General features: G+C 51.4%; 1 protein-coding gene across 1 annotated transcript; it reads right to left on the bottom strand.

Annotated features, from left to right (window-relative positions):
• Window positions 1-5,415: 5,415 nt before the first annotated feature.
• RPL18A (ribosomal protein L18a) lies at window positions 5,416-8,828 on the bottom strand. Its single transcript, XM_082652353.1, has 5 exons — window positions 8,740-8,828; window positions 7,217-7,396; window positions 6,488-6,617; window positions 5,735-5,844; window positions 5,416-5,562 (listed from the first exon to the last, which is right to left on the bottom strand). Exons 1-5 carry the CDS (start codon window positions 8,755-8,757, stop codon window positions 5,470-5,472), a joined length of 531 nt encoding a protein of 176 aa, XP_082508479.1. The 5' UTR covers window positions 8,758-8,828; the 3' UTR covers window positions 5,416-5,469.
• Window positions 8,829-13,761: the final 4,933 nt, after the last annotated feature.

Below are 13,761 nucleotides of genomic sequence, written 5' to 3'. Positions count from 1 at the left end.
GAGGTGTGGGTGAGGGGACCAGGCGTGTCCTCCGCCCTTCCAGCCACCCCGCGTGTCTCGGGTCAGGGAAGTTGGCAGTGGCAGAGGAGGCAGGACTGCGCAGAGGTGGGAGGATGCTCGGCCTCGGCAGCTGCACGGCAAGCCTGTCCCCTTTGGTCCCCCGCGGGCCGGGGCTCCCTGGGCAAGGAATCTGTGGCTCCTTGCTGCGGTCGCCTGTCTCCCTGTTCCTCCTCTTCGTCTTCGTGTCTGTCTCCACAGTCTGTCTGTCCGTCCACCTGGCCTCCCACTCGGTCCGATTGCCCGGTGCAGCTGTGCGTCCACCACCCAGACGTCCGTCCGTCTCCCTGGGAGCTGTGCTCAGCGCTGACTGCAGGAGGTCTCGGTGGGGCTCAAAGGGGCAGCTCGCGGTGGCGGGCTGTGGATTTATTGGGCTCCCGGGTCAGCAAAACTCCGCCCCCAGACGTGGGGGCGGGCAGGACCCGCACCCTTTCCTCCCTGGATTCGATCGGATAAGCCGGGACAGGACACGTAGGTGGCTGCTGGGGGGAGTGGGGTGGCGGAGCTGGGGAGGCTCCCAAATGCCCCCCGCTTGCTTCGTGTGGCACTTTCCGCTGACCATAAGCTGTTAATGCCTCCCTTTGACAGGTGGGGAAACTGAGGTTCTGAGATGGCATGTCACTCACCCAAGGCCACACAGCCTGGAGCAGTGGCTGCACCATTCAAATCCCCACTGTGCTTTTTGCACCTTGAGCTACGGGGAGCTCACTCACCCACAGGAGTGGGGTTTACTTTCAAGGTTGCAGGGTCCCATAAGGAAAGTTTGCTCTGCTTGAAACACCGCCCCCAACTGGCACCGTGACCCACTCCCTTTCTCTAGAACCAAACCCCACTCTCAGGCTAAGTTGAGTGGGAGGCATTCAAGTCCTGAATGCATACATATTTGAGGAAGTCTTTGCTTCTCTCTGGGCCTCAGTTTCCCCAACTGTAAATGGGGGTAAAATAGCCCTTGCCTCAGAGGAGTAAATTGAACCTGCATAACAAAAGCCTGGCACAGAGTAAGTACCTCATTCATTCATTTCTTTGTCCATTCATTGGTTCCTTCACCAAACATGCACTGAGTGTCTACGCTGTGCCAGACATTAAGTGTATAATGGAGGTCACGGGGGACGGATTGTCTGTGGCCATGAACCTGAATAAATGGAGACAGGACTACCTGGGGAAGTAGTGTCTGTCATGTCCCTATCGCACAAATGAGGAGACCAGAGGTACAGGGGAAGGGGAAGTCCCTTGTCTAGGGTCATGTCATCAAGAAACTCAGACACTGTCATCTGGAGGCTCTGACCTCTGGGTTCATGTCCTAGTTCGACCTCCAAAAGCTGGGTTCCCTCCTCCATAAGCGAGAGGGATCTAAGAATTTGCCCGGTTTCATGCTAGCGCACTGGAACCCTCCCCAGCCTCTGCCGCCCCCTGGTGGCCTCTTCTGGCCTACACACGTCACCCAAGCTGGGTCCAGCGTCCCCCAGGCATCCTCATGTTTCGCCCAGGACCGTCTTCTCACTCTCTCCGCGCAAGGGTGCAGAGCCAGCCTGCTCTTCCCTGCATCTGCTGCCTGCTGGTGTGCACCTTTCACCTGTGCCAGGAGGATGGGGAGGACACCGAATTCCTCCTCCTTCTACTCCCCCGCTGCATCCTCCTGGAAAACCTGGTGGGAAAGGGGAAATCCAGGATTCCCACAGGGCCAAGCAAGCGAATGCAAATATATGCAAATTGATGCAAACTCAGGCAAAACCTGTCGTATCTCCCCAGGGAGGTTCTAGGAACAGGACACTGGGGACACAACAGGATCCAGGTGGACCCACCCCGCTCACGGCCTCATGGCTCTGACCAAGCCAGCAGATGAATACCCATTTCAGAAGCTAATAGATGACAAGAGTGAAGCAAGGTCAAAGATGGAGACAGCCTGGGGGGCCACTTAATGTGGGGTCTCAGGGAGGGGCCCTGCAGGCAGAGAATGAGCCAGGCTTCGAGAGAGCTGGGGGGAGGGCCCTGAGGTGGGAAGGAGCAGGACAGGGAGGGACGCAGTGGACCTTGAGCCTTGGCGAGGGTTCTGGGTTTTATTCTGAGGGCGCTGGTCAGTGGGGGCGGACCGCCATTAAAGAGTCTGGAGCAAATGAGGGACCTAACGAGAGTTCTAGGTTCTGAAAAGCCCACCATGTCCAAGGCTGCGATTGAGGGGTGGGGAGAAATGGGTGGGTTCAGGACATGTTCTGGACTTCCTGCACGGGAGGCCCAGAGTTGGAGGCCCTGCAGGGGGCGTGGTAGAGGAGAAAGTATGGAGGAGGGCAGGGATTAGGGAGGGGAAGCAGTCACACCTTCCCCGACTGTGTGATTCCTCATGGAATGGGAGGAGGGCAGGCAGGACCCCAGGACCCCCTGTCGATGGGGGGAGAGGAGCAGGGCGATCCCTGAAGGCCCAGCAGCAGCAGTCTAAGCAAAAGGGGCAGGAATGTCGGGGTGCTGGGTGCGTGTCTGCTGCCCCCACTCCTGCCTGCTGCCTGGGTTCCAGCGTTCCCACGTCTCCCTGGTGACAGGGCAAGGGGCGGAGACGAGAGGTCACGAGCTACTCTAGCCCTAGCTTGACCTGCTGGGTATCTGTCCTTGAACATCTAACCCTGCGCTCAGTAAAAGCAAACCTTTATTACCACTGGTGGCTGTCATGGTCATTGTCATTGTGAGATTCTCTGATTCCAAGTCCTAAGGATTCTGATCCTACGATTCTCAGAGTCTCTGGGTGTCAGGATCTACTACAGGTCTCCTGCCACCCCCCCCCCACCCCCACCGTCTTGCCCTGGCACCTGCCCTTGGTCCTGACACAGGAGTGAGGTGCAGGGTGGGTCAGGGATGGGCGGCTCTTCCCCAGGGCTCCCAGCTCTGACCAGTCTGTGACAGCCAGCACCTTGACAAGCCCTGGGAGTGTCTCAGCACCTGAGGAGGGAGGGGTCCACCAGGCCTCTCGGGTTCCAGATTCTTGCCCATCCTTGGGCTGGCCGGGTGAGTCCGGGCAAGGACCTGTTCCTGGGCCCCAGCTGACCACTGAGAGGAGTCAGTGATCCAAGTGGCCAGTCCTGCCTCACAGACCACACATGGATGGGCCCATTTCCTCCTAGCTCTGGGCCTTTGCGCTGGTTGGTCCTGGCATCTCAACTCCCACTGGAGATTGAGGGTTCAGCTCAGCGGTCCTCACCTCCAGCCAGCTTTGGAAAGCCTACGAAGTGTTTACTTCTCATGTTCTAGTCATGCAGACCCAGGGTAAAAACAGCTGCTGGAGTACCAGCCTTTGTGCCTATATTCTAGCCAGATGGTAGTTCCTGGAAATGGCACACCTCACTACTGCTAGTGTCACATGCCCATCCCTAGGTTAAAAGGAGGCTGCGAAACTTCTGGGTACCATCTAGATATGGAGATTCCTCTTACTGAGGAAGGAGAGAAGGAATATTTAGGAATTTCTGCCAGAAAGCACAGGGTTAATGAAATCAACTAGGGAAACATAAAGAAAAACTTGGCCTGGCCCCCCAAAATACACCTTAAACATCAGAAAGTACCCTGAGGAAAAAAGTATTTGCAACATATGTAGATTTTTTTCAGGCTTTTGCCCCACATACCTGAGCTTTTTTTTCGGGGAGTGGGGTGGGTGCACACCACATGGCTTGCAGCATCTTAGCTCCGCGACCAGGGATTGAACCCGGGTCCCAGAGGTGAAAGTGCGGAGTCCTAACCACCTGACTGCCAGGGAATAACGATGCCAGAGCTTTTAAAAAGTGGTTCAACTTCGTAAGATTTTTTTCTTTCATATAAACGACTTTTGTATCAGGGCAGAAGGCTTTCGCATAAGGAAAAGCAAATTCAAATCCTAAGATGTGGTTTTTTTCAGCCACCGGCTTGCTAACCCAAGTTGTGGGCAAGGCTGGAGGAAAACATGACCCCTTCTTATTAAGTGCTGTTGAGAATGAACTGGTACATCCGTGGAAGACATTTTGGCAGAGTTAACATCAAAAATTTGACCCAGCATTGCCAGACCCAGGACTTTACCCCACGTGGTGCAGATACAGGTCATCACCACTCTTCTCAGACTTACTTAACTCCTCCTGGTGACGCAGTGACACACATGGTCCCTGCCCTCTCAGACTCAGTCTGGTGGGGGACAGAAACGCAATGGTTTACAGTCTTCAGTGAGGCAGTGATTATCTGTGGAGAGTAGTCTAGGCACAGCGCTCAGCAAGTGCAAAGGCCCGGGAGGTGGGAAAGAAGCACCGGTGTCAGAACAGGAAAAGCAGCCAGCAAGGACCCAGGGCCTGTCTTTCCCATGAGAATGGCTGGCTGTGCCTGAGCCCTGCCTCGGGCACCTCTCCAAGAACAGGTAGGGTCTGAAGTGAGCTGGTTTTCTGGAAACCACCCAGGATCATCCTGCCAACTAGCCCCACCGCCACAGGTGGGGAAGGGGAGACTGTGCCCCTATCCAGGACCACCCTCCAGGACTGGTTGCTCTCCCCGCCCCCTCAACTACCTCTCTGTGCCTCAGCTTCTTCCCAATCGACGGCTCTCTGGAACACAAGGCAGGTCCTCGTTGACCTGTGTACCCACCGCCTGCAGAGTAGTGACTCCCTAAGGCCTGTCAACTGAGCAGATCGGGTCAGTGTCCAGACCTTCTGAAGAGGACACTCAAGGTTCAAAGGGCCAGGGTTGCCCAGGGTGACACACCAAGGACAGATGTTCCCAACATCTGAGCGCTTAGCTGTGCCTCAGCCTCCTGGCTGAGGAGCTCAGGCCAGGGTGGGATTAGCTTCATGCCTGGAATTCCAGGAGACAGATGCCCACTGTGAAACCTTGACCTCCTTGGGCAGGATTAGGACAGCTTCATTCAAGGGGCCTCCAGCTGGCGAAGGGGAAACAAGCTAGCACAGCAGGCTCATGACCCTCTTGGACGCCCCCTTGTGCCTGCTGTGAGGATCCTGACCAGGGTTGTAGGCTGGGTGGGGAAGGCCACACACAGAATGAAACCAACCCCATCAACCTGATCTCCCCCAGGGTGCAGCTGTCATCTCACCACCACAGAAATGGGGGGTGGCGGGGGGAGGCACAGAGCTGAGAACTGTGTCTAACAAGGCAGGTAAGAAAGATCTGGGGGCCAAACCTGTGGCCATACAGCATACCCCGAAGCTCACAGCACAGAGCTGCCTGCTGGCACCGAGAGAGCTGAGGGGGGCAGGGGCTGGCCATTCCTAGAGCTCCCCTTCTGGAGAACCCAATGTCAGGGTCCTACTCGAGGAGAGGACTCCTCCCAGAGCACTCACAGCTTGGCTGCACCCTTTTGAGTTCTGCAGGGTGTGCAAAGAAAACAACTGTATCTGAGCGCCCGGTTTTCCCAGCGAGTTTTATTTGGGCAGACCTGGGGACAGGGAGGTCCTGCATCTAAAAGAAGGTGTTGGGCCTCTTGGTGGTGAAGCGTGGCTTGTGCTGGCGACGGAGGACCCGGTGGGGCAGTGGGAATTTGATCTTGGAGTCCTGTAATAAGAAAAGGCAGGCAAGGGGGTTGTGGGGAGGCTCTTAACCTTGTCTCCCAGGGACCACTGAGGTGTGGCCACCCCCACTGGGCTCCTGCGTCAAACCCGGTGCTTTACTGCATCTCCCAAGTCTGGAGGAGCTGCCTGCCCAGCAGGGCCCCGAGGGCACTCACGTGGAACTGCTTGACTGCTGGCCGGCGGCACTTGCTGGCTGCGATCTCCTCTACCTTCATGATCTGGATCGAGTGGGCCCGGGCACGGTGCCGGGCGCCCATGTCTCGGTCTACAAGGATCAGGAATGGGGGCACTTGGGGAACAAGTGGCCACAGCACCTGGTCCCAGCAGGTACTGGCTACCGAGTGTGTAGAACCTCCAAATTCACTTTGAGGGGCATGGCTGCAGGCCCCCAAAGGCGACAAGATCCACTTGCTGTTAGCACCTCTGTTTAAACTGCTGTTACAAGAAACAGCAGTTCTTGGGTTTAGGTGCTTGGTCTCTGGTCCTGGTAGGTGACCCACCCTGGGAGCACCTGGGTCTGCGAATGGCAGGTCCCAACACTGGAGAGGGGCTGGATTAGGTTCTGAGCGGCAGTTGCCTCTACACAAGGGGCTGACCTCAAACCTCAAGGAGGTTCCAGATGCAGTTGGTGGTGGGCGACTGAACCAGCTCAGGAACGACTCGAGTACCCTCCCTCCAATCTCCTAAGTCCCCTTGCTGCCAAGGTTCCAGAAAAAGGTGTGCTTGGGGCATCCTCTCCTCCTGCCCCCAAAGCAACACCTCCTGTGCCTCCCGTCACCATCCCTGGGACTCCCACCTGCCCCCAAGGAAGCTCTTGCGTTTGTCCTGCCTCAGTCTGGCAGGAAGGATGCCAGACTGAGCCGCAAGTGCCTGCCCTGTGAGCCTAAAGGAGGGACCCGGTGGCTTACAGCACTGGGTGACAGCGCCGGCTGTGGTCAGGTCCCGGTACTCCCGGTACATGTTGTGGGTGCCACTGCGGGAGTCATAGCGCAGCCAGATGCCGAAGTTCTTCACCCGCAGGGGAGATTTTTCGAATACCTGCCAAACAGAGGAGACCAGCTGAGGCGAGAGCAGCAAGTGAGCTTCAATCAGACCCCCTCCATCCCCGAACCTCTGCTCCCGCCCCGCCCTGCCGCTCCAAAGGACAGCCCAGCCCCCAGGCCTCTCTTGCCTGTTTCCCAGTCCCCGCACCTTCAGACATCTGAGGGGAAATGTGCCGTGCAAGGGGAATTCCCATGGCAACAGCACGGGTGCAGAGCAGTCCAGGCTGAGATGCTTCCCCCATGGGGACCAACACAGCTCTAGACCACCCCTCAACACAACTCTCCTGGGACCATCTGGCCAAAAACCATCTGCTGCCCAACGCAGCCTCACAGTGCAGAGTCCAGCATCTCCCCCACCCCTTTACAGGTGAGGCCCAGCCTCAACCAAGGGGTCCCAGCAGGCCTTCCCTGGGCCTTGGGCTTTCTCATTAGGAAAAGGGCACCGAGCCATCTATTCCATCCCAACCTAGGGCCTGAAGAGCACAAGGGAACAGGCCAGAGTTTGTAAAGTCTGCTAACTCTGTGGGGTGACAGATGCCCCATGGGAGGGTGTAAATCCTCTCTGGATCCCACCCAGCCTCAAACACCCCATACCTGTCCACAGTAGACAATTTCCCCTAAAGACTTCTTCATCTTCTTCAGCTGAGATACAAAGTACCAGAAGCGGGACTTGGCAACAACATGGTTAGGCGCAAAGATCCGCATGCGATAGAGGGGTGGCGTGCGGCACTTGGGGGTCGGCAGGCAGCGCCCCACCACCTTGTATTCTCGAAGCTGAAAGAGAAACGGGGGTGAGGTGGGGCCGGCACCCAAAGCCCAGAGGTAACTGTGGAGACTCACTCTGCTCCCCTTCCCAAGCCCGTTGACAACTGGATCAGGGGACGGAGAAGGGCAAGTCCCACCCCAGGGCCTCCGTGCGAAATCTGGCTGACTGTGGGTCATGCCACTGTCTGAACCTTCCACATAAAAGGGAGTGAGAGTGGGGAGGATTAACCAAGGTGCCTGTGTGCCCTTGGCCCTGGCTCAGGAAAGCTGGGTGAGCGTCGCAACCGCTCCCTTCCTCTCCCTTTCTATGGGCTGGCCTGGAACAGTCAAGCTGTCTCCTTCCTCCAGAGCGTCTCTGCAGCTCACAATTAACTTGCCAAGATCCTCTTTCATTCCAGACCCCAGAGACAGTAACCAGCCTGGGATCTCACAGCCAACTCCAGGCAGAACCAGGACAAGAATCCAGTTCCCTGACCAGCTCTGGGCTCCCTGCTCTGCTGTCATGACTTGCAGCTGCCTCAGTTTTCCCAGCTGCTGTCCAAGGGGTTTGGACTCCGAAGTGTAAGCTCCCTGTTTACACAGATGCAAAAGGTGAAGATGGCTGCCAGGTCCAAATCCTGTGCTATACTAGAAAGGAACCATCTCCATAAGATGACCCGTCACCATTTTACTAATATCAATAGAAAATAACTCCAAACCTCACAAACTCGGTTCCTATTTCTGTCAACCTGACTCATCGGCCTCGCGGACCACCCATTCAAGAAGGGATACCGATGCGGTCGGTCCCTTTTCCAGTGTGGAAACTGGGGCTGGAAAGCTGAAAATGACCCACCCATACTGTTTCTCCCCAGGGCCTACTCTTCCATCTCTGTGCTATTAACACTCTCTGATTTTGCCCAGTACTCTCCACAGCGATAAGGCTCGCACTCTCCATGTCAGCTCGAACTTATAATAAATTTCTTCTATTTCTCTCACAGCCATGCCAGGAGAAACAGAATTCTATTGCCCTCCCCCCCACCCCGCCCTCCCACCACCCTGTCCACTTTGCTGACGAGGAAACTGAGGCTCGGAAGCTCGATGAGGTCCCGCGGCGCGTGTTTCCACGCCGTGCAACTTGTCCCTTCCCCTGGAAAGGAGACTCGGCCTCCCCGATCCCCGAGCCGGCCAGGGCCATGCGCCGGCCTCCCCACGCGGCTCCCGCAGTGGCCGCCATGTTGGCTGCAACTGGGGACGGCGGCGCGCTGGACCTAGCCGGAACAAGCACTTCCCGCGTGCCCCATGCCTCCTCCCGTGGCCCACGATTCGGTCCGCTTCGCGTTTCCCAACTCCCTGCCCCACCGCGATTGTCTTACCGTGCCCGAGGCCTTCATTGCGCCCTATACACCCTCGCCGCCACCCTCGAAAAGGAAGTGACCGGCCTCGCGCAGCCGCTCATCTCGACTTCGTGGACGGAAGTCCCTCCCATTCGATGCCGCGAACCCATTGGCTCGTCGGCCCCGCGCTCAATAAGATCTGCTTCTTCATTGGCTCCAGATCCACCAAACTCTCTCAGCCCGGCCTCCGTTTGCGGCGAGACTACAACTCCCAAGACCGGGGGAGATTAGCACTCCTGTTCAAACGCGACGTAAGGGAGCGTCGGCGCGCGCGCATGCCGGGCGTTGTAGATACGCCGGGAGGTCTCGGTGGCCAGTTCCGGGTTCCACTTATCGGGGAGCCTTATGTAGGTAGAAGCGGACCTAGGGTGGTCCAGGGGCTATGATGAGGTCGCGGCGCTTCTTCCCACTCCGGGTCTCTTTTCTCCCGGAGGTGTGTTAACGGAGTTCTCGAGTTCTCTTCTGTTAAATGGGAATAATACTGGTGTTTTTCCTCCTAGAAATGTTACAATAATGAGATAAAATAGGGCTTCTCTGGTGGCGCAGTGTTTAAGAATCCACCTGCCAATGCAGGAGACACGGGTTCAAGCCCTGGTCCGGGAAGATCCCACATGCCGCGGAGCATCTAAGCCCGTGCACCACAACTACTGAGCCTGCGCTCTAGAGCCTGCGAGCCACGACTACTGAACCCGCGTGCCACAACTACTGAAGCCCGTGTACCTAGAGCCCGTGCTCCGCAACAAGAGACGCCACCGCAATTAGAAGGCTGCGCACCTCAATGAAGAGTAGCCCCTGCTCGCCACAACTAGAGAAAGCCCGCGCGCAGCAATGAAGATCCAACACAACCAAAAATAAACTAAAAAAAAAAAAAAGAAAAATTAGATAAACTAAAAAAAAAGTAAAACGCCAGGGACAGAGCGATTAACAATCGCTAACGTTCATTAAGAGATGGAGTGGTAGTTATTATTATTATGGAGGGGTGTCTGATTTGTGTTTCATAGTAGCAGATATTCAAACCCCATCTGCTTGCTTCCAGTACAGATCCTGGGGCAGCGGGGGACGGGGGGGTGGGGCGGGGCGGGGGGAGGCGCTAGAACTGATCAAGGTGCAGCCCCACCTTTGAGGGGCTCCGGGCTTAGCAATTTGTTGGGGCAAAAAGAGGCTCTCCTGGAGGGGAAACGGAGAATGGAAAAGGAAAGAACTCACGATGTCAGGCTGTGAAGAAAAGCAAAGAGGAAAGAGGGTAAATTGGAGGGTTTATTTTAGGAGGGAGGGCTCTTGGAGGAGGTGACAAATGAGCCCAATTAGAATTTTTTTTTATTAAGTAAAAAATTAATAATGGCTTAATTAAGATATAGTTCACATGCCATACAATTCACACATTTAAATTGTACAATTCAATGGTTTTTTAAATTGCATTTACAGATATATATGTGTGTATGTATATATATATATACATATACACATATGGATACATATGGATACATATGGATATATATATATATATACACACGCACACAGTTGTGCAACATCACCGTAAAATTTAGAACATTTCCATAATCCCCCAAAGAAGCCCCTTACCCTTAGCAGTCACTTTCCATTCTCTCCCCCTTCCCCAGCCCAGGGGTACTAAGAATCTACTTTCTATCTCTATGGATTTCCCTATTCTAGACATTTTACATAATTGGAATCATACAAAGTGAGATCTTTTGTGATTGGCTTCTTTCACTTAGCATATATTTTCAAGGTTCATTCACATTATACCATGGATCAGTACTTCATTTCTTTTTATGGCTGAATAATATTCTATTGTGTAGATATATTTTGTTCATCCATTCTTCAGTTGATGGACATTTTCGTGGTTTCCACTTTTTGGCTATTGTAAATAATGACAGTTGCGTGCAAATCTTTGTGTCAATGTATGTTTTAATTTCTCTCAGGTATTGCTAGAGGTGGAATTGCTGGGTCACATGGTAATTCTATGTTTAACTGCCAGAGTATTTTATAAAATTCCTGCATCATTTTACATTCCCATCAGTAATGTGTGAGGGCTCCAAGTTCACTTCCTCACTGACGCTTTTAATTATTTGTCTTTTATTATAACCATCCTAGTGGGTGTGAAGTGGTATCTCATTGTATTTTTTATTTGCTTTTCCCTGATGACTAATGATATTGGGCATCTTTTCCTGTGCTTATTGGCCATATGTATATCTTCTTCGGAGAAATGTCTATTCAAATTCTTTGCCCATTTTTAAATTGAGTGGTTTTTTAAAAAAATAATTGAGTTGTAAGGGTTCTTCATATATTCTAGAGATTCATAGTTTCTTATCAGATATATGATTTGCAAATTTTTTTTCATTCTGTGGGTTAACGTTTCACTGTCTTGATGGAGTCCTTTGAAGCACAAAAGTTTTTAATTTTGAAGTCCAACTTATCTATTTTTTCTTTTGCTGCTTGTGCTTGTGATGTTATGTCTAAGAAACTACTGCCTAATACAGAGTTATGTTTATTTCTATGTTTTCTTCTAATACTTTTATAATTTTAGCTCTTATATTTAGGCTTTTGATCCATTTTGAGTTAATTTTATGTGTGATATGAAACAACGGTCCAACTTCATTCTTTCACATGTGGATATTCAGTTGTTCCAGCACCATTTGTTGAAAAGATTATTCTTTCCCCTTTGAATTGTCTTGTCAAAGATAAATGTGTTTATTTCTGGATTCTTAATTTTATTCCATTGATCTATATATCCACCTTTATGCCGGTACCACATTGTTTTGATTGCTGTAGCTTTGTAGTAAGTTTTGAACTGGGAAGTGTGAATTCTACAGTTTTGATCTTGTTTTTCAAGATCAAAAAAGCTATTTGGGGTCCCTTAGATTTTCATATGAAGTTTAGGATTAACTTATCAATTTCTGCAAAGAAGCCAGCTGGGATTTTGACAGGGATTGTTTTGAATCTGTAGATCAATTGGGGGAGTGTTGTCACCTTAACAATAGTACATCTGCCATTTTACTTTTTGTTTTTCTATGTGTCCTACGTCTTTTTTGTCTTTCCTCTATTCTTCCTTTACTGCTTTCCTTCTTTTTTTCCCCAGTTTTATTGAGATATAGTTGACACATAACACTGTATTAGTTTCAGGTGTACAGTATAAGGATTTGATATACGTATATATTGTGAAATGATCACTACAATAAGTTTCGTTAACACATCCATTACCTGACATAGTTACAGTTTTTTTCCCTTGTGTTGAGAACTTTTAAGATCTATTCTCTCAGCAAATTTCAAATATACAATACAGTATTGTTAACTATAGTCATCATGCTGTACGTTACATCCCCAGAACTTATTTATCTTGTCACTGGAAGTTTGTACCTTTTGACTCCCTTCGCCCATCTCCCCTACCCCACCCCCACCTCTGGCAACCACCAATCTATTCTGTTTCTATGAGTTCATTTTTTTTAGATTCCACATATAAATGGAACCTATGTGTGGTATCTACACGTAAGTGGGGATCATACAGTATTTGTTTTTCTCTGTGTGACTTATTTCACTAAGCATAATACCCTCAAGGTCCATCCATGTTGTTGGAAATAGCAGGATTTCCTTCTTTTCAATGGCTAATAGTCCCTTGTATACATATTCCACATTTTGTTTATACAGTCATCTGTTGATGAACACATAGGTTGCTTCCATGTCCTAGCTATTGTAAATAATGCTGCAATGAAATGGGAGTGCAAATATCTTTTTGAGTGAGTGTTATTGTTTTCCGTCAGTTAAATATACAGAGGTGGAACTGCTGGATCATATGGTAGTTCTAATTTTAATTTTTTTTAGGAACCTCCATACTGTTTTCCATAGTGACTTCATCAATTTACGTTTCTACCAACAGTGCAAGAGGGTTCCTTTTTCTCCATATTCTCACCTCCAATTGTTATCTCTTGTCTTCTTTTTTTGGGGGGGGCGCACAGCAGGCATGTGCTATCTTAGTTCCCCGACCATGGATCGAACCCACACCCCCTGCAGTGGAAGCACGGAGTTTTAACCGCTAGACTGCCAGAGAAGTCCCACTCTTGTCTTTTTGATGCTAGCCATTTTAACAGGTGTGAAGTGGTATTTCACTTTTTTAAAATAATTAATTAATTAATTTGGCTGCGTTGGGTCTTCGTTGCTAAGCGTGGGCTTTCTCTAGTTGCGGTGAGCGGGGACTACTCTTCGTTGAGGTGAGTGGGCTTCTCATTGCGGTGGCTTCTCTTGTTGCAGAGCACGGGCTCTAGGTGCGTGGGCTTCAGTAGTTGTGGCACACGGGCTCAGTAGTTGTGGCTTGCGGGCTCTAGAGCGCAGGCTCAGTAGTTGTGGCGCACAGGCTTAGTTGCTCCGCGCATGTGGGATCTTCCAGGACCTGAGCTCGAACCCGTGTCCCCTGCATTGGCAGGTGGATTCTTAACCACTGTGCCACCAGGGAAGCTCTAGCTTGCCTCTTTATTGGCTTTTGAGCAGCGAGCAGCCAGACTGCAATTTCAGTAACATTACTACCTGGTGTCATTTCCTGACTTCAATACAGCTTTGTTCCTCTCATCTCCTTTGCGCTATTATTGACAAATATATTACATTTCTACATGTTATAGGCCCACAAATAAAATTAATATATATTTTTATACACCCGCTTTTTAAAATCAGATGAGAGAAAAGGAGAAGAAATATGCCTGTATGGTGTGTTTTATAATTACAGAATTACCTTTATCTGTGCTCTTTAATTTTTTTGTATATATTCCAATTAATGCTTCCCCCCCCCCCCCCTGCATTTTGGGATCTTTCTGTGCTGAAGAAGTCGTGAGCCCAACATGGGAAGGAGATTAGTTAGTCCATGTCTTCCAGGTGGATACTTAGGTTGTGAAAACTGGGAAACTTGGCCGGAGAACATGATGGAGGAAGGGCGGTCAGGGCATCAGTCCTACACCCTCCTGGCTCTGGCCCCTTGCTTGGGCCGTCCGACAGGCG

Source organism: Grampus griseus, assembly GCF_964374135.1.
Source record: "Grampus griseus genome assembly, chromosome: 3".
NCBI lineage: Eukaryota > Metazoa > Chordata > Mammalia > Artiodactyla > Delphinidae > Grampus > Grampus griseus.
The sequence above is the reverse complement of the archived record's forward strand: the minus strand, read 5'-3'. Positions and strand labels throughout refer to the sequence as shown.

Bases quoted from the DNA above. Each gene is read 5' to 3' on its own strand.
- RPL18A (XM_082652353.1), bottom strand. The intron at 6,618-7,216 runs GTATGGGGTGTT...TCTGTTTGGCAG, and splicing joins AAATTGTCTACTGTGGACAG to GTATTCGAAAAATCTCCCCT. The intron at 5,563-5,734 runs GTGAGTGCCCTC...TTCTTATTACAG, and splicing joins CAGCAGTCAAGCAGTTCCAC to GACTCCAAGATCAAATTCCC.